General features: G+C 42.6%; 1 protein-coding gene across 3 annotated transcripts in view; it reads left to right on the forward strand.

The window, feature by feature from the left end:
- Galk2 (galactokinase 2) overlaps positions 1-25389 on the forward strand; it is a 116473-nt gene that overhangs the window by 47928 nt on the left and 43156 nt on the right. For all 3 annotated transcript variants that reach the window (XM_032904125.1, XM_032904124.1, XM_032904123.1), the window contains exons 6-7: positions 23050-23148; positions 24504-24656. In XM_032904125.1, coding sequence (XP_032760016.1) covers positions 23050-23148; positions 24504-24656 — 252 coding nt within the window. The remainder of the gene's footprint in view (positions 1-23049; positions 23149-24503; positions 24657-25389) is intronic.

The following is a 25389-nucleotide window of genomic DNA, read 5'->3' on the forward strand; positions in this document are numbered from 1 at the left end:
TGCTCATAATAATTATTAAAAAAAAGTAGGTTGCAAAACATTTATGTTTACCATATCCCCTGCCAAATTCAGAAATGTTGTCATCTCTTACTGTGTGTTTGAGAGCACACAAAATGCTTTGTAGACTTATGCTATTTTGTGACCAAGCTTATCTCCACCTTGTAAGGATGACCTGTGCCCCAGTTTCTGCTTTTGTAATAAGAATGACATTAGTTCCTTCACTCCACTGAGGTAGGACAGTTGGGCTGGGTGTCTTGTAGCTCACTGACCTCTCTCAGAGAGTTTAGAAACATTTAGGAAAGAGTTGTTTTAGCAAGGAAGCAGGTAAGACTGGAAAGAAAGGGATCGGCCGGGGGGGTTCGGCAGCTGTGGGTCTGTGAGCGGTGGGTGGTGGGAAGAGTGAAGAGGCAGACTGTGCTATGTGGAACACACAGGGAAGGGTAACATCTAGGGGCTGTTTGAAAAGCTTGAGAGTGGATTTGGAGACAAGGTTCTGGGAGTTACTATTGAAAAATATGACCTTAAAAGCCAGCCCATGTTAGAATTTACGTCAAAACAAAGCAAAGCACCATTTTCTGTCCATCATCATTAAGCATCTGTGTGCACTGAACGCACTCTCTCTTACCAGTGGCAGCTTTTAAAGCAGGTTCCATTATTCAAATTTTCAGGGGAAATATTGAAACTAGATAATTTATTTAATGTGACCAAAGGCAAGTAACTTGGAGTTGTTGAGATTCTAGTGCAGATGTGTTTGATCCCAAACCATATGTTTTTGTATTCAGCCGGGCACTTATGGTATAATGTAACAAGTATCTTGGACCAGGCAACTCGCTGAAGGGGAGCTGCACGCCTCGTTCTCACGGTCTGTGGCCCTGCTGGCATTCCACATACATGGGAAATGAGTTATAAATGTTCACATTGATGCTTAATAGTGTGAACTGAATTTGTTTTAGATGATAGTTTGTGTGATGGTCAAAGGGATATGATTTCCTGAAATCTTGCTGACCAGAGTGAACAATGGGGCACTCATTGCAGAACCTCTTATTAGGGAGATAGGTCATACTTGGCCTTAAGGAGCCTAGGATGCTGGTGGGGATGCAGAGAACATAAAAGAAAAGTGGTGAAGGGCATTGGGCATCACAGTTTTCCAAAGACTACAGTGGAGGCTAGCACCCCATTTTTTAATGAAGTCACTGTAACCACCTGTAACTTCTTGATTGTAGCCTTGACAAGGACATTGCAAGAAAATGATAGGTTAGTGTCTCTTATGACTTTATATATAAAAATTGAAACAATGTATTCACAAGTTATATCAACCCAATTATGTATTACTGCTTTATTAGTTGAGACAGAGTCTTGTGGGACTAATTCTGTATTCAGGCTGCCTCAAGCTCCAAATCTCCCACTTCTTCCTTTTAAGTGTTGGGATTACAGATGTTGTGGGGGTTTGAATACGATTAGCCCAGGGAGTGGTACTATTAGGAGGTGTGGCTTTGTTGCAGGAAATGTGTCATTGTGGGGGTGGGCTCCTAGACCTCCTTCTAGCTGCCTGAAAGCTGGTCTTCTCTTGTTTGCATTTGGAACAAGATATCGAACGTTCAGTCTCTCCACCATGCCATGCCTGCCGAGATGCTGCCATGCTCTCACCTTGATGATAATGGACTGAACCTCTGAAACTGTAAGCTAGCCAGAATGGTGTCTATTCACAGCAATAAAACCTTAACTAAGACAGATATGTTCCCTCAGTACTGGGCTGCTAAGTGTTGGTATTATAGGTATATTCTATTCCATTCCCTCATATCTTATTTGCAGTAAAGAACTTGATCGTAGAAAAACATGATAGACTCAAGGATTATAGTTAGAATTTCATTCTACCTTTCCTCTAAGTGGGCCCAGGGCTGTCTGGTCTGTCTCCCCCTTTAGCCTAGTATCTTCTAGAGTTTACTCAGAGACCCCCCCAACTTGAGTCTGATTTATGCTATAAATGGGGAATTTTTCTAATCAGTTTTGTGGGGTGAGATACATACTCTTGAGTCATGAACAATGTAGCTTAGGATCTGTTCATCACCATGATCTGTTGGCTTAGGTCCTTGGTTCTAAACAGTGAGGTAGGCCTGTTCCCTTGGGAGACTGAAGTCCTGTCATTCATAGATGTTCTGAAGCCAGCTGTAATACTGTAACTCTGGCTGTGCTGTTTAAAAAGAGATGTAGATATTTCTTTTGTTCCTCCAACTTTACCTAAGAAAATGCCAAACATGGCCAACTGAGGGGCACAGAACTAATCAGAGACATGGTCACTCAGCGACAGGCTCAGGATCACCTCAGCCTTCTATAGCTTGGTTGAGACACTGATAATTGACAAGAGGGATTACTTTTCTGTACTGAATGGTATTTATTTCTATTAAGAATAATAAAAGTATGTAATTAGTCTGGTGGACAGCCTTCCTGAAGAAGTAGGTGGCTGTGTCAGTTTCTTAGGGTGCTTTCCAACCCTGAGGAGGCAATTCAACTGGATTAAATGAGTAAATTATCATTCTTACCAGCAGCTGTGAAACGGTCATTTGCTGCTATTACTACTATATTCATATTAATTAAAGAAAATCATAAAATGAGTACTTAACCCTCAGACAGCCGCTGCTGCTGGCTAAGGCCTGTAGGACTGAGGCACAGAGCCCGCCTGGCGTTGGGCTCTGCTGCTCTGTGTTATGATTAAGGAAATGTCTTTCACCATCTATGGCTCTCAGTCTTCCTCACTAGACAGTAAGTGCAGTTGGATTATTGGTAAGCCTTGAGGTCACTGCTAGTGCTAATATTCTGGGATGTAAGAGGTGACTGCAACCTTTTTTTTTCTTTTCAAACAGTTGGCATCATTATAATCATCATAAAAAATTTAGGCTATACCTAACTATTAGAATGGATTGTCAGGATTTTAGATTTTATTAGAAACAAAGCAAAAATACTAGAACACTATATGCAAATTTTAACAAAATATGCTGAGACTTTGTATGTGGATTCTGGTTGTGTTATCCCAGCACAGAAGTCTCTCTGGCTGCTTATTAAGAGTCCCTCCCCAGGAAGGTCCCTGTTGTTTCTTTTGCCCCCACTGACCCCTTACGTTGACAAACTTGTCAATGGAAAGTGTACTGGCTAAAATCAGGCTCATTATTTCGGTGCCCCTAGATGGAGACTGGGAGCAGCCAAGTGCTTGGACCGACCACACATGCTTTACTTTGGGGCAGTGTGCTTTTAGTTTTAATTAAAGGAAATGAATAAGTGAAAAAGAAAAGAATGACAAAAAAAAGTGAGGTCACAAGGCTTGGAGTGAGACTCTCTCCCAGGACGCCGGACAGATCCTGAGCGTTCACGCCATAAATCATTCTCAGGCATTGCAAAGCCTGGTGCAAAGAGTTCCTGCCATGAAATGGAGCATGGCTAGGAGTGCAGTGTGGGAGGATAATTAGATGGAACTGTTAGCGTGTGCACCACCTCAATGGGAATATTCACATGGTGAAAATTGTTTCCAGACTTACAGTCCTCAAGCTAATAAGATGGAATTAATACATATATTTATTTCCACACAAATGCAATGCTAAGACTTTGTCTCACATTTGGACACACTGCTACTATCAGGTCTAATAGTATTTGCAACAAACATGTATTAATTAAAATGTTTTGCAACAGTAATTAAAAAAAACTAAGCACATTGGCTTAATTTGCAAATACCACATCCCTTGAAAATGGTTGTGTTTAATTTATGATGTTTGAAATCTAAGAAAGTTTCACTTATCAAGTTTTACCATTCTCAAATTTGATTTTTTTGGGGGTTAGTCTTTGTAGACATAAGTTTTGTTCTCTCTTCTGAGCATTTTTCTATTAAATTTTTAGTAACTCACTATCTCAAAGGCCCATTGAACTACTTATTGACACTTTCAGAGTTGGGAAGGGTTTTAGCTGTATATTGTGATTTTTTTTCTGACTTAATTATTCTAAAGGTCTTGTGAAAGTTGGATAGGTGATAAAGCTAAGGAGCAAGACCATATACATACACACACACACACACACACACACACACACACACACACACACACGTACGTACAAACACACAGACATTCATGCATACACACAGAAGTAATGTGGGCATATATGAATAGTTGAGGGCTAAGGCGATAGCTCAGGGTAAAGTGCTCACTGTGTAGCATGAGAGCACTCATCTCATCCCCAGCCCCAGGGAGAAAGCTGGCCATGCTGGCAGCTGGGTGTGGAGCTCAGTTGGTAGAATGCTTGCCTAGTATACATAGAGCAGATCCAGCTCTATGTATAAAACTGGATAGGGTGTCACACACCTACCTGTCCCAGAACTTGGGAGGTTAAGGCAGGATGGTAAGAAGTTCAAGGTCATTTTTGATTGCATGAATTTGAAGCCATGGTGGACTAGGTAAGACTCTGTTTCAATAAAAACCCCTGAGAACGCAGAACAACAAACCCGAACCTCAAGGTGGCTGGCTCCTGAAGACCCACTCTCAACACGTACCTCTGGCTTCCATACAGATGTGTCACGTGTTCATGAGAACAGAAACATCCTCCCTGTCACATCCCTCCTTTGCATGCTGGTATACAAGCACATGCACACACATAAACACAAGTGATTTGATGGTATTTTACGTCGATATCCCCAAGTAGACTGACCAAAGAGAAAAAAGTATTCAACACATGACGTTTTCCTCTGGTATTGTGTATGCAAGACACTGTAAACTGCTGTTGGAAGGTATTCAGAGTTTGGCTGTGTAGCTATTAATTCTCAACGACAGTTAAGGGAGAGAGACGGGGCTGCAGCTCAGTCTGCTAATAAGACTCGAAAAGAAAGGATTCGGAAGACTGAATCAGCTCTGGGACGCTGTGTGCAGAGAACAGGGCCTACAGCATCAGCAGACCTGGGTCTCCCAGCTCACGGCTCCAGGGCCGTTATCCTGGCTGTCTTATCACGTGAGAGACTGGGATGCCCTTACTTAGTCACCTTGCTGAGGTGATGAGGCGTATAAAGTGCAGGGTCTTACAGTGTGCCGTGATGGTCATTTCTGATATCATTGTGACAGCAACAAGCTCCATCCTTATCCCAGTTGTTGAATGATAGATTCCTGGCAGCCAAGGCATTCTAGGCTCCTAGAAAATGAGCAGAGATTTTTCCATGGTAGCTTCAAAACTTCCTGTCTAACCCTGGGAACCCAGGGTTCAGATAGTAGGAATGACTTTATTTACCCTCTGTGATTCAGCACTATTTGCTGTCACAGATACCATTCTAGGCCAGAGGCCAGAGCCACAGTGATGATAGGAAGCACAGTGATGTTCTAGGTGAGTGTGGCAGAGACAACAACTTATGAAGAGAGAAGCTATTTCAGATGCATAATCGGCACAGACAGTAATAGTAGTTGGGAAAGGAAAATATTACAAAATACAACAGCCACCAATTATCAGTAAAGCTGACAATTGTGACTAGCTAGTAACACAGTGTATAGTGTATAGTAACATAGTGTATATTTACACAGAAATCAGTTGTTAGCATCTGACTATTAGCTATCTTAAGCCATCCTCACTGGTATCATCTCTCCTGCTGGTTGACACATTTCTTCCTGAGGGATTGCAACACCCTCTGACAGAGTGCTTTCGTCTCCTCTACTCTATCCTTTGGTAGGGGGTAGTGTGGTGCAGGACAGTGTCTGGGGCAGCCTTCTGTGCTCCCAGACCACAGTCCCCTTGAGGCTTCCAGACTTTGTGCTTCTCTCCTGGTTTATCCTGGAAATTCTACATGAATCTGAACACCTGGCCAGAGGTCCCCTTCCCTCACACAGCCAAGGGACTCAATGTTAGTTAACATTACTTTCTGGAGAAGAAAACTGAGCCGGTTAGGATTTCTGATCGAGACTGCTTCCTAAGCCCCCAAGTGTGAAGGTCTCTTCTGCACTGGCCCTAGAAAGTCCTCCCTTTGTCACCAGTTAGCTGGGCCCATAAATATTGCTCGTATTCTTTTTTTGTGGTTCAGTTTTATTCCTTCCTTCAGTGTGATATTGCTTCTAATTCTTACCTTATGACTTCATCAGGCCCCTTTGGCCATCACTTTGTTATGGGGACCGAAATGATTACAAGTTTTTTTTGTTTTTTTGTTTTTTGTTTTGTTTTGTTTTGTTTTTGAGAAAACTAGAATTTTTCTAGGAAGCTAGAGTTTGGTGTTTTTTGTTTTTTGTTTTTTTGTTACTTTCTGCAAAGATAAATCTATCAAAGAATAAACCCTTAAGGGCAGGAAGACTTATTTTACGGGTGCGTGAGTGGCAAAGTTAATATTTCATTTCTGGTTTCATTTGACATGCCTTCTCTTTCTGTCAAGTTCCTAACAGACATGTTCAAGTAATTTACCCATGAACATCTCTATCTGCAATTAAATTCTTTTTCCACGAAACATCATAGCTTCTTGGAACAGTAGTGGAAGCATCAATAAAGCTCAGATTTCATTTCTTTTAATGAGTACTTTGTAAAACTCATCTTGAAAAAGCCAGGCTATGCTGTGGACAGCCACAGGTCCTGCCTTTTATCAGAAGCAGTCCAGGCTGCAGGCTGGCTTCTTTTGATATCACATTCAAATGATAGATTTTAATGAGTGCCACCCAAGTTCCTCTTTGACTAATATGTTGATTTAATTATTTTAAGCATGTGAGCAAAGTTCTTGGGTAATATCCCACATAAGAAGACGTTTTGGGCTATTAACAGTTGTTAGTTTTGACTGTGCTTACTTAAAATCAAGTGGAAGCAGGGTTTATAGAACTTTATGTGTGGTCATGGTCAGCAAAGCCTGGGATCACCCATAAGGAAGGAAGGAAGGAAAGAAGGTAAAATCCTGTGACCATGGGGCATGCAGGAAGTGTCTCATCTGATGAATTGTTACTGCTTTGTAAAACATGCAAAAAGTCAAGCAGTTGGGAGTTCGTCACTATGGACTCTCCATTGTAAAAAGATAAAAATGCCCATTTTAGTATTTATATCAGAAGTTGTGTGATTGTTTACCTATTTATGGTTTAATAATTTTATAGTTAATATTATTATCAGGTTCTACAAGAATTTTATTTGCTATTTTAAATAATATGTTTGTAATGCTTAAATTCTATGGCAAAGCAAAAAAAAATTTGGAGAAAGGAATTTGGTGATAAAGTAAAAAAGTTTATCAGAAAACCTTAGAAGGAATCAGAGAAAGGACTGAAAGAGCTTGAAGGGGCTTGAGACCCCCATATAAACAACAATGCCAACCAACCAGAGCTTCCAGGGACTAAGCCACTACCCAAAGACTATAAATGGACTGACCCTGGGCTCCAACCTCATAGGTAGCAATGAATAGCCTGGTAAGAGCCCTTGGTCCTGCCAAGACTGAACCCCCAGTGAACGTGATTGTTGTGGGGAGAGCAGTAATGGGGTGAGGATGGGGAGGGGAACACCCATATAGAAGGGAAGGAGGAGAGTTTGGGGGATGTTTGCCTGGAAACCGGGAAAGCTAATAACAATTGAAATGTAAATAAGAAATATCCAATTTAATAAAGATGGAGAAAAAAAACTTAGATTTCATTTCCTTCAGGAATAATTCAGAGGAACTCATGTGTTGATATACAATGTCCCTACAGTTGCATATTTAGCATATGCAAGTCCTCATTAATTTGTTTTAATTTTCAGAATTGATTATTAGTGGTAGATTTCTTGTGAACATCTACACATATCACACATGTAGATGAACATAATTAAAGGAATTGCTGATATATCATTTATTTTTTGCCCTTATTATCTATCATGAAAACTGTCAATAAGATGTGGGAGAGTAGTAGATCACAGGCATCTGGACCCTTAAATTTGGAGCCATGCAGACCCTATGTTGCATTTGCTTTATCTTAACCCCACTCCTGAAACCCTTGGAGAGTAAATGTCAGATGTCACCCTCAATATCTCAGAACACATCTCAGAGGAAGTCTTCAACATAACTACAATATAATTGTCATGCTTGGAAAATTTAATAATACCGTAATACTATTCTCTAACATGCAGTTCATATCTACATTTCCCAGTCGGCTCCATAAAATATCCCTCTTTCTCTCTGCCCAAGCCTTCTCTTACTCTTCCTGACCCAGCATTATTCAGAGGTCAGTTTTTGCATTTAATTGTCATGCTTCTTTAGTTTTTTTTTTTATTCTAGAATAATCTTTTCCACTTGAGTCTGTTGTGATGTTGACATTTTAGAGTATAGCCCAACTTTTTTGGTCAAATTTCCTTGGTTTGAATTTGATAGAAGGTTAATTTATTATTGGATTGATACTACTCCCCAAACCCCTGTTCTCAGTGAATCCCAATATGTGATTTCGGTTTCTTCAGTTGTACTTAAAATTTAAAAAGTACAAGCCAGGCCTCAGTGGCACAGGCCATCAATCCCAGCTAGCTGTGGGACTGAGTCAGGAGGTTTAGTGAGAAGCTGCCACAAACAAGCAAGTAGATATCAGCAGCGATCCCCACCAGGTAGAAGCACGCTGTTGCCGTCGCCGTCGCCGTCGCCAACAAGCCCCCCCCCCTTGCCAGAGTGCATTAGTGTAGGCTCCTTTCATAAAGGTGGGCTTTCTCTTCATCATGATCATAGCGAAGTTAACAGTGACAATGCATACCACCACTTAATAATTCTCTTTGTGGCTTAATAAATGGAATGCTTAATGCATGTTTGTTGAATTCCTAAAATACATAACAATGTAAAAATGGCAAAATTTTGGCTTTTAAGGAATTAAAACTCTTGACTGTTATGTTGATATTTAAGCATCCTCAAAATTTCCTTTATCTCATTGCCTAGGAAATAAAATGTACTAAGCTTCGAATAAACTGAGATGTCTAAGATAAAAATACCCCAAGCCAATGTAATTCTAAACTGCCACTGTGTGTATAGGGTCACGTTATCTCACTTGCAGTCACTCAGAGTTTGTATATATCACATTTCAGTGTAACGATGTGGGCAGACTCCAAAGAAAATACCAGGCAACTGGAATTTGGTTTGACTGACAAATATTTACATGTATCCGTATCTCTAAGTATTGTGATCTTTAAGGGGTTTATACTGCACAGGCTCAACCCCTAAAGTTTTATGTTACTTTGTAAGAAGTCGCTCAGTAGTACACCTAACTTCAAACGATCCTGCAGCCGCTGTGGGTGCACACAACGGTCAGCCAGAGCGTCTGCAGAACAGGTGCACTTAGCGTGCTCTGCTGGCCTCAAGGCTGCCCGGCACTTGCACGCTTTCTCATGCGTATTAACGTTGTTCCTTTCTTTCGTGGGTGGTGTTGACAGTACTGTCTTTCTGTCTTTTTGGGTTTCTCTAATCATGTATTTAGTGCATTATAGGAAAGAAAGGATAAACAATGCCAGACATGGTTTATGAAGTTGAAGCCTCCACATTAGGAAGCAGCTGGATAGTGTACTGTTGGCTACAGAAGGGTTTAATTCACATGTGTTTTCTCAGTCATTACCCTCCCTGCCTCTGTCCTGATTTTGTGAGGTGGGTGACTGAGAAGTGGGTTTAATAGAATTTACCTTCCTTGGTTCCTTTAGTGTAGCACTTCCCTGTGCACTGCACAAGGTTTGTGAACGTAGGTTCTACCTCATTAGACCTCTATCCCCGGAGACCCCAGAGACCCCAGAGAATGAGCGTTTCTTGGTAATAGCTTGTCATTATTCTGGCTTTTATTCAAAAGTTTATCATTTTACACTTAGACTCAATGGGGAGGATAAATTACACTAACCACATTAACGAAGGAATTCTGTTCCAGGTGGGGCTGGTCCTTCAGGCTCCTTCTCTGTGACAGATGTCTCTTCACTAGATGCTAAGCATCTCTCCAGTGTCAGGTATTTATGCCAGGATAGGTACTCTCAGCTGTATCCATGCATCAAAGTGTGTGCCTTAATCCGAACCATGAATTAGAGAGCTAGTGTAACACACCAGTGATAAAGATGGTCCCTCTCGGATCACACTCTGGAACTTTCTGAATCTCCCTCTGCCTTTTACATCTTCAGGGGAAGGAGTCATCTATAGAGGGAAAAACAAAACAAGAGATGTGCAGGCATAGAGTGTGCCACAGTGCCAGAGTGGTGGGCTGAGATGGAGAAATTTCTAAAACTGTAAGCCACTTTTTAAAAAAATGCATTTTCCACCATCTAATAATTTTCTTTTGGAGAGAGGGGACAGACATTTTATAGCTGTTATTAAAATGGTAAAAGTCATGGTTTTTTTTTTTTTTTTTTTTTAACTTGTTGACCAGAAATCGAAAGTCTGTGAAATATTTTCAAGTCAGGGGTTTTAGCTCAAAGTCATAAATATTTACAGAAAATAAAATAAGAATAAGCCTCCAGGTACAAACCTTAGCTTTGAGGCGTTTCGGAGTAATGAGTTAAGTGGCAATGTATTGTTTTAATGGATAAAATAGATTTAGCTTCCTAATCTCACCAGGAATACTAGTAAAGCCCTTAAAAGTATTTTTTTTTAATTATAAAAGTGATGTATTCTTGTCTTAGAGTATTAAGGAATAAAAATATGACCGGTATTAAGTAAAGATTGCTAAGATTAGCACAGGAGACTCTGTCATTGAAGATTATGGTAAAAATAAACCTTTGTGCTTTAGCTGCTGCCATTCAGGGAAGCCACATTTGCCACACATGTGATGCAGTTGTGTTTTTATAGAGCACCTGCTTCGTGCCAGGGAGTATTTGAGGCACAGGGTAGGGCAGGGTTTAAAATTCGTTATCATAGAACTTTGTGAGGGAGGGAGGGAGAGAGACAGAAAATAAATCAAAAGATTATGTAAGGTGGAGCTCTTGAGTGGAAAGCAGATTATGAGGTGGAAAGCAGAGGTGAGTTAAGATATTTTGGGGAGGTAAGAAAGATAATGCGGCATTTGAGTAAATATTTGGGCCATGAACATTTCAGTGGTATAGAACATTGGATGGGTTATAGTTGGCCAGCAATTATAGTGATGGTCATTGTGCTCTAATTATATACTAGGCCTTTACAGTCTTTACAGTGACCAAATAAAGTGGGTAATTGTTCTAACTCCAGATCGCAGCTGAGGAAGCTCACTTGCTCTAACTACCAGGTTACATTGGTAGGGGCTCTAGCAGAGAGGAAGTTTGGAGTTCAGAGGCCAGAAATGCAGGAAAAGTTCCCTGAAGCAAGCTGTTTAATTCAGTCCTACTGACAAAGCAGTTCAGGGTGAGGGGAGTTCACAGTGCCTGACTGTTTTCTCTCTTTGCTGTCCTTCAGAAACTAGTGTGTAATAATAATGCTTTGCAACAGTTGCCACTTTATAAACATTTGTTAAATAAGTACAGGTGGAAGAGTATTTGCAGAGACTAGGGCAGGGGGAACATGGTGGACTGAGAAAATCAACTCACTCTGACAAGTGTAGACTATGAAACAAAAGTTGAGTAGGGATGTATGACAGAAGCAAGAGGCAGGCTCATTATGAATCTCTCCTTATGAAGTGACATGCAATAGTTAATTTGGCAGCACACACAATCTAAAAGTTGATACACTATGGAAGAGAAGGGTCAAGGAGGCTGGGAAAGTGTGTGTGTGCACGCGTGTGCGCGTGCGCGCGTGTGCACGTGTGCATGGGAGTGTCTTGGTTCATTTTTTATTGCTATAACAAAATACTGGGCTCACTAAAAAGAGGCTTGCTTAGCTCACAGTTCTGTAGCTCAGCTCTGGCCACAGCCATTTAGGGCACATCACAGCATGACAGATGGGTTCCTAGTAGGAGAGCATGTGATCACATGGCATGATGGAACACCAGCAAGATGTAGGGTCAGATTTCCTTCATATCTGATTTCATTTTTACAGTACTGCATAGGAGTTAACTAGGGTCTCAAGAGAACTTTATCTGTTCTCTTAAGGGTGAGCACCACTGATCTAATTACTTCCCAGTAAGCCCCACTAGTTATAGGCCCCACATCCTCCTGCGTTAGATACCACATTGAGTACTCGGACCTCTGGAGAGTGAATCATAGCAATAGGTAACTTGTGGACAGTTGCATTTAAAAAACTCAATAGAGCAAAATGTTTAAAGTTGTTTGGATATTTGAATATTCTGTGGGCTTCTGTGAAGATAAAATATCTTGAAAGGTATATGTGAGTTAAGATTTTTGCTAGTAAGGGAAAATAAGTAATTCAAACCAGCTTAATTCAGAAAGAAATACTCACTTTAAGTAGGTGAATTGAAGTGCAAAGGCAGGTACTATTATCAGGTAGCCTTTGCTGTCCACAGCTTAGGGCTTAGACTAACCATTTAAACAGGTTCTGGCTCAACACTGACTTTGTTCATCTTGGCTAAGCTCATCTGCTCTCAAGGTTAGTTACAGGGTACTGGTTCAGGCTTAGTTCCCAGTGGGGTGATGGAGTGACTGGATCGCGTGGCCGCTTGTTTTATTGATGATACTGTGAGTGTCCGTGCACACAGCAGGGCAGGACAGTGCTGTCTTCCTTGATTGCTGAGGTGGCTTCTCACTGAACATGAAGCTTGCGGTCTTCACTAGGCTGAGGCGGCTTCTCACTGAACATGAAACTTGCGGTCTTCACTAGGCTGGCGGTGGACTCTCAAGATCTATTTGTCTGTGCTCCCAGTGCTGGAGTTAAGTACAGCCATGACTAACATTTTACATGGGTGCTGGCTATTTGGTTTCAGGTCTTTTTTGCTTTAACAAGCATTCTTATGCACACAGCTATCTTCCTAGCCCCCCTGGCTTGCTTACATGGAAGTCTCTGGATGCCAAGTACTGCCAGAGGGAAAAGTCTAAGTCCAGTTTCTTTTCTTTCTTTCCCCTTCCCTCCCCCCTTCCCTCTCATCTTTCCTTTGCACTCTCCTGTCTTTCTCTTTTCCTCCTTTCATCCCTTTCTCTCTTTTATTTTAAAATTGGGATTCAGTGCAGGGGCAGGTGCCTCCCTGAACTACACCGTTAGCTCTTACAAGCATTTTTCAAGTCTGTGTCCTTCATGCCACTGTCTTGATTGCCAAAGCCACTTTTATCCATGATTCAAGAGGTGGAGAAATTCATCAATCAAGGTAAACTCTTGGTTGTGAGTTTCTGTCAAAAAAGAAAGGGACCTACTTCTAAGACACGCTGAGCCAACATTCCCGTTTTAAAGGGAGCAGCAGGAGAGCAGCCAGGTGGACTAAAGCAAGAGCACCATGCAACCAAGCCAACCTCAAGCCCGCAGCCCTGCGTAGACTCCTGCTGCTCACTGCTTCCACCCCGCCTCAGAATGTGCCCCTGCTTGTCCCTGGCTCTGCATGGCTATCCAATCTGATGTCTGCGAGGGTTCAGTGTTCTCTTATATTTATACTGACAATCTTTTCCCCCCTTAATGTGAAAGTCTATGAATTATATAACCAAGAACATACATTCAATAAGGTCATGAACCAAAAGTTGAAAAACAGGACAAAGGCAAGAAAAATTGAAAGCACATTATGGATTTTTAAATTGTGTTTTATGTATCCGAGTGTCTGCCTGCATGTGTATAAGGGCACCATATATGTGTGTGGTGACCTATGGATCAGAAGAGGGCATCAGATCCTCTGCAGCTGAGCTGTGGATGGTTGTAACTGTCACACGGGGCTGGGAACAAACGTGGGTCCCCTAAGAGCGCTGAGTGTTCTTAACTGCTGAGCCGTCTCTCCGGCTTCAACCGTTCTTCTTAACGTAACATTTCTTTAACCAACTTACTGAAATCCTTAGAAGTCAAGCAAAGAAAGTTATATTGGTTTCATAGTCAAAATAGCAGAATCATTCTCATTTTCAGAAGAGGTACTGTCATCCCTAAATGTAAACTATATTTATCATGCAGAGTTTTTGGAGCATACAAAGTACAATTGTCTTAGGATATTTTCTGTTGCTATAGTGGAATATTTGAGACTGAGTAATTTAAAAAGAAAAGAGGTTTATTCAGCTTGTGGTCCTGGACACACGGAAGCTCTAGACTGGGCAGCTGTGTCTGGGGTGAACTCATGCTGTACCATAACTTGGTGGGTGGCATATGTGGTGCTACTGTGCAAAGTGGGACAGATGCCTGCGGTAGCTAACCCATTCCACAAGAAAAGCATCCTCCACTCATGGAGATGTAGCCTCCATGACTTGTAGTGTCTCCTAAAGGCTTTGCCACTGCTAAGTTGTTGACCAGTACTCGGTGTGTATTTTCTTGTGACAAACCACAGTCAAACCTCAACAGCCACGAAGGAGACCTGTGCAGCCTTCTGAAACAAGTGCAGGCATGGCTCTCTTCTGGCTCTCTCTCGTAATGGCCTGCAGCACTTGCTTTCCATATAACACCTGAGCATAGCTTAGTCAAGTCAGTTCCCTTCCTCTAATACGTCCTTGGTTCTCCCCACTTCATGCCATTGTGCTGACACAGAGTCCTTTCTCCAGGGTGAAAGTGTCTGTAGGTAGCTCTGCATTTGGGGGCTTCAGATTGTGGTCTATGGAGTGGTATTTTCTGGCTGGCTTGTGTTTGCATCTGTAGCATTAGCTCACATCAGGAAAACTACTAGGTGTAACCTGCAGCCCTTACTGCGCTGGAGGGTCCCAACTTTACACTCAGTGATCCTTCCTTTTGGTTCATAAGAGTGGTATAAGACTGTGTTGCTGAAAACTCAGTCTGAAGAGCCCTCCCCACACAGTGGGAAGGTCTCCAGGGAAGGACATGCAGTTCTAAGACATGCTTGCCAAACCACAGAGATCGCAGGCCTGCCACCAATCCCGTATTATCATCATTACTGAGCATTTTTTGGGAAGGTCAGAGCCAAAATAAGCAATCTGCCAGCCAAGGAAGCACGACCAGCCCTTACCACAGGCTCTTGGGGCCCCACTGGTATTTAGTAGCAGTGACTTGGGTCATATTTTTGTCTAATTCCATCAGTCTGGCAAGGCTCCTGCTCCTATGGTCTTCCCACAATTTCTTTTTTTTTTTCCAATTATCTTTCCCGTCTTTCCAATAATAGTTACCTTGTGTGTGGGTACTGCCTCCTCCCAGAAACCCCAACCCCACCCCCTTTAACATTTTAAACAACAAAAGGGATTCAATTAATTGTCCTTGTGACAAATTGCAAGGAGAGAAGCCTTTTGACTCTTTTGAATTTTGGGTTCTTGAGTCATCCCCCGTATCCTTCTCTTACAGATAAAGAAGAGGATTTTGTTTGTAAGCCCAAGCCAGGCTCACAGTCCAAGTACTGGCTCTGACATTTACTAGTGGGTGACCTTGGCAGTTTACCTGACCTCTCCATGATTCATTTTCTTCATTAGAAAGTCTGCTTAGCAATAAAACCCTTTCTCATGGACTTGCTATTAGTGCCTGGAAAGTGTTTAAACTTGCAAGGGTTGTCTGTCCTATGCGCTGTATGTAGGTGGGAGAAGTCATGGCAGCCTATAAGCCTCACTCGGAGGTCATCCTGCTAGGTAAGAGGGATGTATGTCTTTGTGACGATTTCTAGAGTTGGATGATAGGAAGAAAGGCCTGCAAGCTCCCAACTGTTCAGTCCATTAAGAAGGGATTTTTCTACCTTTTAATGAATTAATTACTCCATTTTTTGGTAGAGTTTTTGTCTTATTCTGTCTTATTTTTCTTTCGTTTTGATTTGCATTTGTTTTTGTTAGCTTTGTTTGAGAGACCATGAGAATGTGAAGTTCAGTGTGGAACAAAGTGGCAAGGCTCTAGGAGGAGACGGGGGAGGGGAAAGCAATCAAAATATAGGAAGTTTTTTTTTTTTTTTTAAACAAAAAAGGTATCAGATTCACAGCAAAATATTTTAAGCATGTTAAGTAAAAACAATGACTTCACCTCCTCTCCTCCTTTCCCTCCCTGCAGCTCCTCCCATATCCACTCCGCCAAATCTCTCTTTTTATTTGATTGTACACATACATCATGTAACTGGAACCATTAAGTGAGCTGGCATTGTGTTGTGTGCTCACTGGTCCAGCCTCCTTGTCCTGCATCAGACTGGGTTATTTTACTGACTTGCTTGAGCCTCAGTTTCCTTTCTCTCTGATCTAGTGATTATAGTACTGACATTTGGAAATTAAGCAAGATAGCTTAGTCCTTAGAACACATTTGACACTTGTTAACTTCCTTCCCTTTCTGTATATGATTTTTTTTCCTGTCTACCCCATTATTAAGAATGTCTCTCACAGACAGATAGACCAATGGAACAGAATTGAAGACCCAGAAATGAATCCACACACCTATGGTCACTTGATTTTTGACAAAGGAGCCAAATCCATCCAATGGAAAAAAAGATAGCATTTTCAGCAAATGGTGCTGGTTCAACTGGAGGTCAACATGTAGAAGAATGCAGATCGATCCATGCTTATCACCCTGTACAAAGCTTAAGTCCAAGTGGATCAAGGACCTCCACATCAAACCAGACACCTCAAACTAATAGAAGAAAAAACTAGGGAAGCATCTGGAACACATGGGCACTGGAAAAAATTTCCTGAACAAAACACCAATGGCTTATGCTCTAAGATCAAGAATCGACAAATGGGATCTCATAAAACTGCAAAGCTTCTGTAAGGCAAAGGACACTGTGGTTAGGACAAACGGCAACCAACAGATTGGGAAAAAGATCTTTACCAATCCTACAACAGATAGAGGCCTTATATCCAAAATATACAAAGAACTCAAAAGTTAGACGCAGGGAGACAAATAACCCTATTAAAAATGGGGTTCAGAGCTAAACAAAGAATTCACAGCTGAGGAATGCCGAATGGCTGAGAAACACCTAAAGAAATGTTCAACATCTTTAGTCATCAGGGAAATGCAAATCAAAACAACCCTGAGATTTCACCTCACACCAGTGAGAATGGCTAAGATCAAAAACTCAGGTGACAGCAAATGCTGGCGAGGATGTGGAGAAAGAGGAACACTCCTCCATTGTTGGTGGGATTGCAGACTGGTACAACCATTCTGGAAATCAGTCTGGAGGTTCCTCAGAAAATTGGACATTGAACTGCCTGAGGATCCAGCTATACCTCTCTTGGGCATATACCCAAAAGATGCCCCAACATATAAAAAAGACACGTGCTCCACTATGTTCATCGCAGCCTTATTTATAATAGCCAGAAGCTGGAAAGAACCCAGATGCCCTTCAACAGAGGAATGGATACAGAAAATGTGGTACATCTACACAATGGAATATTACTCAGCTATCAAAAACAATGAGTTTATGAAATTTGTAGGCAAATGGTTGGAACTGGAAAATATCATCCTGAGTGAGCTAACCCAATCACAGAAAGACATACATGGTATGCACTCATTGATAAGTGGCTATTAGCCCAAATGCCTGAATTACCCTAGATGCCTAGAACAAATGAAACTCAAGACGGATGATCAAAATGTGAATGCTTCACTCCTTCTTTAAAAGGGGAACAAGAATACCCTTGGCAGGGAAGAGAGAGGCAAAGATTAAAACAGAGACTGAAGGAACATCCATTCAGAGCCTGCCCACATGTGGCCCATATATATACAGCCACCCAATTAGACAAGATGGATGAAGCAAAGAAGTGCAGAAGTGTAGATCGCTCCTGAGAGACACAGCCAGAATACAGCAAATACAGAGGCGAATGTCAGCAGCAAACCTCTGAACTGAGAATAGGACCCCCGTTGAAGGAATCAGAGAAAGAACTGGAAGAGCTTGAAGGGGCTCGAGACCCTATATGTACAACAATGCCAAGCCACCAGAGCTTCCAGGGACTAAGCCACTACCTAAAGACTATACATGGACTGACCCTGGACTCTGACCTCATAGGTAGCAATGAATATCCTAGTAAGAGCACCAGTGGAAGGGGAAGCCCTGGGTCCTGCTAATACTGAACCCCCAGTGAACTAGACTGTTGCGGGGAGGGCGGCAATGGGGGGAGGGTCGGGAGGGGAACACCCATAAGGAAGGGGAGGGGGGGGGATGTTTGCCCGGAAACCGGGAAAGGGAAAAACATCGAAATGTATAAAAAAAAAATTCAAATTAAAAAAAAAAAAAAAAAAAAAAAGAATGTTTAGCCCAGGGAAAGGGCGCTGGCCTAGCGGGCGCAAGGCCCTGGGTTCGGGCCCCCGCCCCGGAAAAAAAAAAAAAAAAAAAAGAATGTCTCATAGAGCAAGACATCATTTGGAGAAGGCTTGTCCTTCCCGCCTTCCTTTCTCCCTCCCTGCATTCCTTTCTGTATTGAGGGTTGAGCCTGGCTCTACCACAGTATTAGAGCCTCTGCATTCTTTCCAATTTTTACTTAATTTTTTTTTTTTATGTTGTGATGAGTTTTCACTCACTCTGTAGTGCAGACAGACCTTGAACTTTCAGTATTTTTGGCTCAGCCTCCAGTGTCACTGGGATTACAAACCTATGCCACCGGGCGGGGCTATTCAAAACAATGTACCTCAGTTCAGCAGGTCTGGGTTTTGGAGTTCCCAGGTGCCACAGGCTGCACCTGCAGAGCTCAGTAAGTGACAGAGTGGGCTGGGCTCCTTCTCCTTTTGCATCTCATGATCGATTAAGCCATGGTAATGGAATGTCTTTGACATATGTACTTGCATTCCCAGGGACATCATCTGGGGAAATATCTGAGATTGGGCATATACTGACAAGATTTTCTCCATCCAGTATGGACAGGGATAGTTGAGATCTGGGTGAAGTCTATGGGTAGACATTTTCTCAGAATCTCCATGGGCCTGGAAACTCAAACTCCCCTACATAGAGGTCTTCATCTTGACCTACTGCCAATGTCCTCATCTCCAAACTGGCTCACTTCACAAAGCATTCATTCTGCAGCCCAGCAGATCAAGGGAGTAAGGGTCTCTGTCTTCCTCTCATTAGTGCTGGGGAGCCAGCTTAAGATTTCCTCTGCCCTCAAAAAACACCCTCTGATGTTCTTAGAGTGGCACACTCTTAACTAGAACCTTCTCTGAGTTCATTAGCTCATGTTTTCTCTACTGGATACCAGGTGCAGTGTGCTTATCTTTTCTGTGATGAATCAGGTTTTTAGATTTACATTTGAGAAACATGCTTTGTGTTTGCTTCAAGATTCTAATTGTTTTAGTGGTTGATCTCCTTGTTCCCTTTCCTTTTGTACTTCCTAGAAATGTTCAGTCTTGACTATCAAGATCAGTACTTACCTGTCACACTGTCTCTGAGAATTAGCTGCCATTATCCTCAGACAAATTTTTATGTAGTTAAAAAAACAACCCACAAAAGCTAAGTTTCCTCTTTGTGCATTAGAGATCCAGCAGTCACTCACAGCTGCGAGCCATGCTGCAAAACAAAGCAGTTCACATCACTTCTTTCAGACACACCTTGGGGTCATGCCATGGCAGGGAACTTCCAGGGGTTTGCCATTGTGGGGGAAGAGCTGGATAGTGGTTCTCCCAGTAATAACCAGTGTTCTGAAGGTCAGCGAAAGCCTGCAGGAAGTGAGCATTGAGGACTTATTGGAGGTGAGGAAGAGGCAGGGGAGCCATTAGGATTTCCACCTTATCCAACCGTGTCCGGGTTAGCTTAGAAAGCATGAATAAAGGACAATTTATTTCACCAGAACTAGTTGAGCTGTGACTGCCCTGGGGCCTGAAAGTGACTTTGTTAGAGATGGGCATGACCTTCCTTCCTGTCCCTCCAAATGTCCCCTAATCTTAGGGGAAGCAGGGTACATGCTGGTGCTTCACTCCTGGGCAGCCTCCTCCGGGGAGCCTTCTCAGTAGACTACAGGCTGAAGATAGGCGCAGAGCTGATTTGGAGGGTAACTAGAAGCTGTCTAGCACAATAGAGTTCTGTGTTCTTTTGAAGACCTACAGATAAGATCAGTGGTTTGGCTCCTTGAGGGAAAACACTTGCTTTGTCCTTTACCCACAGGTTAGCAAAGCTTCCATAGTTCAGTTGTCTTCTGGAAGGATGAGTGCAACAATCAAATGCCATAAGAGACTAGCTGGGGAGGAGCCAGTTCCTGGAGTGCACAGGTCTAAGAGCAGAGGAAACTGTGGGAAGAGGGAGAGGAAGTCCTATTAGGCTCAAGCTTTGCTGGCTTTGCCTGAGAACTCTCAGGCTCTATGTTGTGTTCATGGCTGTAGGGAAATTGGGGAAGTTCAGATGCCCAAGTGTGGTGGAAAATGTGAACTTGCTCTTTACTGGGCAACTGGGTTCCTGAGTTCACTCGGACTTTCCTGTGAGTTTCCTCCAGGACGCTCATGTCCCCATAGCATCTGCTAGCATGCTTTATGACAGCTTCTTAGTTTTGTGGACTCTATGGAAATCATACACAATTTAAGAAATTAGAAACATCAATTCAGTGCCTTTCTGAGCTGCTCTGGTTGATTAAATTCTTGAAAGATGTGCAATGATTCCATTTCCAGCATCTTAAAGGATGGAAAGTACCTTGGCAGAGCCCACATGACCCTGAGTGTGCAGGGTGACTCCTTGAGATCAGGTTATAGTTTCTGGCTTGGGCTATGGGCTAAACTAATTTTGTTCACTGTCTGACGTATGCAGATGTTTTCCTTCTGTCAGATTTGGCTTTCTTTTAGCCTTTGTTTCCAGTTTCTTTATATCTCTTACTCATTTTGCTCCCCCTTTCCCCACCACTTAGTACTGGGGTCTCAGAAGTAGTGGGGCCACCAAGGAAGCCTGCACCGAGGAAGTGGGTGGGCCTGCTGTTGAATTTTCCAGGTAAACATGTTTTGTTTGACCTTTTGGTCACTAATTTTTTTTTGATGTGTCTATTATGGACAGACCATTGGCTGTGTGTACCATCGGTCATGTGCAATGCCTTTGATGCCAAAATTCCAGGTTTACCTCATGTCACCAGGCAAAGTTAATGTTAGTGAAGCCACATGACCAACAAGAGCATAACACTTGCTGAAACTGTCAGATGGCATTTGGACAGCTCTTCTAAGGGAGGGAAGCAGCAACAGTTTATTGAGTTTTTAGGACATACCTGGCAGCATGTAAGATAGTGACACTGAGGAATACCACAGCTTATCTCTCATAGACTCACAGTATTTTGAGATAAAGAGACACAGTGGAAACATGTTGCAGTTAAAGGCCAGTAATAAGCACCCTGATCTAGAAAAGATTACTTAAGTGGACTGTAGTATAGGTGCTTATATTAGGACTCTCTAGAGTAGTAGCTTATAGAATGAATCTCTCTCTTCTCTATCTATATATTTATGTATGTCTCTATGTATCTATATGTATGTATGTCTATCATCTATCTGTCTGTCAATCTGTCTGATATATTGGAATGACTTATAGGCTGTGGTCCAGCTAATCCAATAATGACTGCTGTGAAAGGAGAGTCCAAGAATCCAGTAACTGCTTAGTCCACAAGGCAAGATGTCTCAGCTGGTTCTCAGTATGTGCTGGAATCCCAAAGGAGTAAGGCTTTAATGCCAGTGAAGGAATGGACTTGCTGACAAGACAAAGGGCAAACAGGCAAAGAGTAAAAGTTTCCTTCTTCCATGTCCTTATATAGGCTTCCAGCAGAAGGTGTGGTTCAGATTAAAGGTGTGTCTTCCCACCTCAAAAGTCTAGACTAGCAGTAGATTTACCCACTTCAAACCAAGCGAAAGCAATCTCTCACAAGTGTGCCCTCCGTTTCTACATTGTAGTTCATTCCAGGTCTACTCAAGTTGAGAACCAAGAGTAGCTATTACAGTGCTTCATGGACTCCCATAGTCTGCTTGAGAGGGACAAGTAAGTCCACTTAAAGCATGACTCACAATGACCATAATGTTATATGTAGGGAGAGCTTAGAGGAATTCTGTGGCGTGTGTGCAGTTGGGAGTGTTGAGGTGTTGAAAGGGGGATAGAAGAGTCCTGAGTACAGGTGAGTTCTAGGCAGTGTTTGCTCCACGTTTCTGAGTTGAAGGTGTTTTTGGAATAGTGCTGGGAGAACAGACTGGAGAGGTGAGCAGAGAGCTAAGCCTAGAAGAACGTGTGTACCACATTGAGATGATGTGGGTAAGCAAGAGGGCAAGACATGAGCATAGTACACCAGTGCTTCAGCACCGTCACTCTGAACATCTAATGGGACAGGTGAGCAATAAACCCTGACTTAAGCCCCGGAAGAATGAACGTGTAACCGAAGAGCAACGTGGGTAACTAGGGTGCCACTGTCAGAGCTGCAGAGGCTGAGAGGAGTAGGACACCAGAGTGGGCACTGGAATTCAGGAAGCCTCTGTGATGGCAGAAGATCTGAGTGGTCAGCCTGCTCATCTATGTGGCCAATGACCTGGATATTGGTGGCATTAGGATTTGTATAGGAAGCATGAAATAGCACCAGGTTGTATAATTATGTGTGAGTTGGTCAGGAATGCACCCCTACTTAGAAAAGAATGGTAAATAACACAATTTCATGTTCAGTTTGGTTGCAAGCTTAGAAGGCTTTGGATACAAGGTGAAGATTTTGAACTTATCATTAATCAGTCAGTAGGAAGCAACTAACAGTCCCTTAACATTTTCACTATGGACCAGGACCACACCTTTTCATCCAGGTTCTTCATCATGGTTCTACCTAGAATGAGAAGCTCTATCCTCACACTTACGTGACATATAAAAGAGCAACATTATTTTGGCTTGGAAGCTCTGACCTGCCTTGGCTTTGGAGGCACTGGAATCGTCATTGTCACTGTCTGGAAACAAGTGCAAATGAATTAGTACCAGAAGAGGAGAGACAATGTCCTCAGAAAGATGAGGGATGCTGTAGCATGACAGAGCCTTTTAGGGATAGAAAAACACCATACATGCCCTACTCTCATTCTAGACCCACCGTGGAGTTGTCACTTGATCTTGGTAAGTTTCCCTGCTGGCTTCAATGGTAGTCTAGAACTGTTGTGAAGGGCACATTCTTCTGTTCAGTTGCTATGTAATTGACCAGAGTTGGTACTGGAATTCAAACCTAATTGACATATCTGGCATGAAAAATAGGTTGCAACTGTATCCCAGTACAAACGAATGTCTGCTTTCCCAGGTGGAACTTGCAGAAATCTGTGCCAAGAGTGAGCGTTACATAGGCACCGAAGGCGGAGGCATGGACCAGTCCATATCATTTCTTGCAGAAGAAGGAACTGTAAGTAGCACTGAGTCATTTGGAAATTTCGCCTTCGGAAAATGTCAATGGAGGGGAAGGCTTGCAGCCCCAGCATGTGTGGTTATGGGAAGTCTATTCCTTCAGACTCTAGCCCATTGCCCAACTATCTCGTAACTCAGGTCCAGTAGTGAGTGAATGTTCTATTTCATATTGATTTCCTTGACCTTAAGCATCCAGAAGCACATTTCAGACTTATTTTTCTCATGTGTCTAGGCTTTTCCCCATATCTCATTGTTGAGATGAGATTTCTCAATTCCCTCCTGGGGACCTCCTTTCCTGACCTTGCATGAAATCACTTCATCTTGTGGTGTTTCATAATCTTACGTTGGCTTCAAACCCAAATGTTAGTTCTCTTACCACATATATGCACAGCCCACTTTTTGTAAATTACTCTTTGGTGTCATTTTTCTCTGTCAACATTTTTGGGGCTTTGGTGGTGGGAGGAAGAATGCTGATGGCAGGCCAGGAATAAATTCTCCAGTCCAGTACCACTTCCTTTTGGCTATCAGCTCCTCAGGCAAGACAGAGGTTTGGGTTTTTGCCTGTGAACTGCCCATTTCCAAAATAGATTCTTTAAGATCTTAGTTGTGCGTCAGACCTCCAGGCACACCTGGGTTCTTCTGATTAAGAAAGAATATATTCTCACTGATTCTTCTAGGCCAAAGACATGAGGTTTGAGGAAATTTATTTAACACTACAATTGCACTTTAGGTGTTTTAGTGTGAACTGGCAAGCACACGCAGTGATGGAGTTCTGATGTTAGTGTAAGGCTCACGGTCTGGAGAGAGTCCTTGTTCTCTGGCCTTGCAAAGTGCATCACCAACCAACTCCTCCCATTCTGCCCCATCCTAACCTCTCACTCTATAAGCTCTGTGCTCAGCCAGGTCAGTGTACGAACTCCACCCACACCTGTATCATTTGTTGTCTCTCCACACATACAGAAGCTCTTCTTTCTTTCTGACACCTTCACGTATCTTTGGGGTGCCCTTCCTTTTGTGAAGGCTACTAAGTTGTCTGATTATGTCCTTCTATTAAGTATCTGAATAAGACCCTGAACTTTGCAGTGCTACCACTGTGACACTTAACAATGTGGAGACATAATTTTCTGTCTTCTTTCAGCAACTGTGGGCTCCAGGGGGGCAGAGGCAGCACCTGTCTTGTTCATGATGTGTCTCCTGTGCCTAGTGCAACACCTGGCTATCAGTAAACAATGTTTGAATGAATGCAGTGTTTTCAGAGAAGACTTTCTTAAGATAAAATGAGTGCATAAAAGCTTGAATGTTTTTCTGAATCCTAATAAATTATTCTTTCCTCTGCCGCTTTTCTTCCAATAGGCCAAGTTAATAGAATTTAGTCCTCTGAGAGCGACTGATGTGAAGCTCCCCAGTGGAGCAGTCTTCGTGATTGCCAACAGCTGTGTGGAAATGAACAAGGCAGCCACTTCACATTTCAACGTCAGGGTGATGGAGTGTCGGCTGGCGGCAAAGGTACGGATGTGGCAAACCAGCGGAACTTGCAGTGTGCCTGTTGGACCCTGCTTGTCCTCTATGGTTTGTAGTTTTCCCTCTACTTCAGAGCGTACCCTGACTGCAGCCACTGCATTCTAACTGCAAGTTTGCATTCAAAGCAGACTGATTCCAAGCAGATAAACCATCAGATGGATCTTCTGTTCTCTTCTTGTTCTTTAGAAACTGGATGAAGTTCACAACTGAGTCCTCTGGGGGGGGGCATCCTGGGGAAGACAGGACAGTGGCTATTTGTGATGGGTAGGCTATAATAGAAGCAGACATTTCCTTAAGATCAACTCCATAGGTAAAGATAGACGTTTAAGGAAATGACAACAGCTGATCTTATTTTTCCCAACAGGGATCTTGGTACATTTGTACCAATGAACAGGGACAGTTCATTTGTGATTAGGACATTACCAGCAACTCAGAATATAGGTGTGGCGGCAGCCCTGTGAGCTCAGAAGGGCGGGTTTCTCTATAGGTCTGCTAGGAATTACCTACCCGGAAGAAGGCAAGGCAGCTCTCTGTTCTACAGTTAGAGCCTTTGGCAGTTAAGCCTTTAATCTATTAAGGAATCTTTACTGAGTCACCATTGGACAGTGCAGCAGTCATAGTAAGGGGTTCAGGGCATAGGACTAGAGAGAGTGGTATTACAATTCAGAGGCAAATAGGAAACAGGTAGCATGTAATCACTACTGAGCAATGTGATACA

Source organism: Rattus rattus, chromosome 5, assembly GCF_011064425.1.
Source record: "Rattus rattus isolate New Zealand chromosome 5, Rrattus_CSIRO_v1, whole genome shotgun sequence".
Taxonomy (NCBI): domain Eukaryota; kingdom Metazoa; phylum Chordata; class Mammalia; order Rodentia; family Muridae; genus Rattus; species Rattus rattus.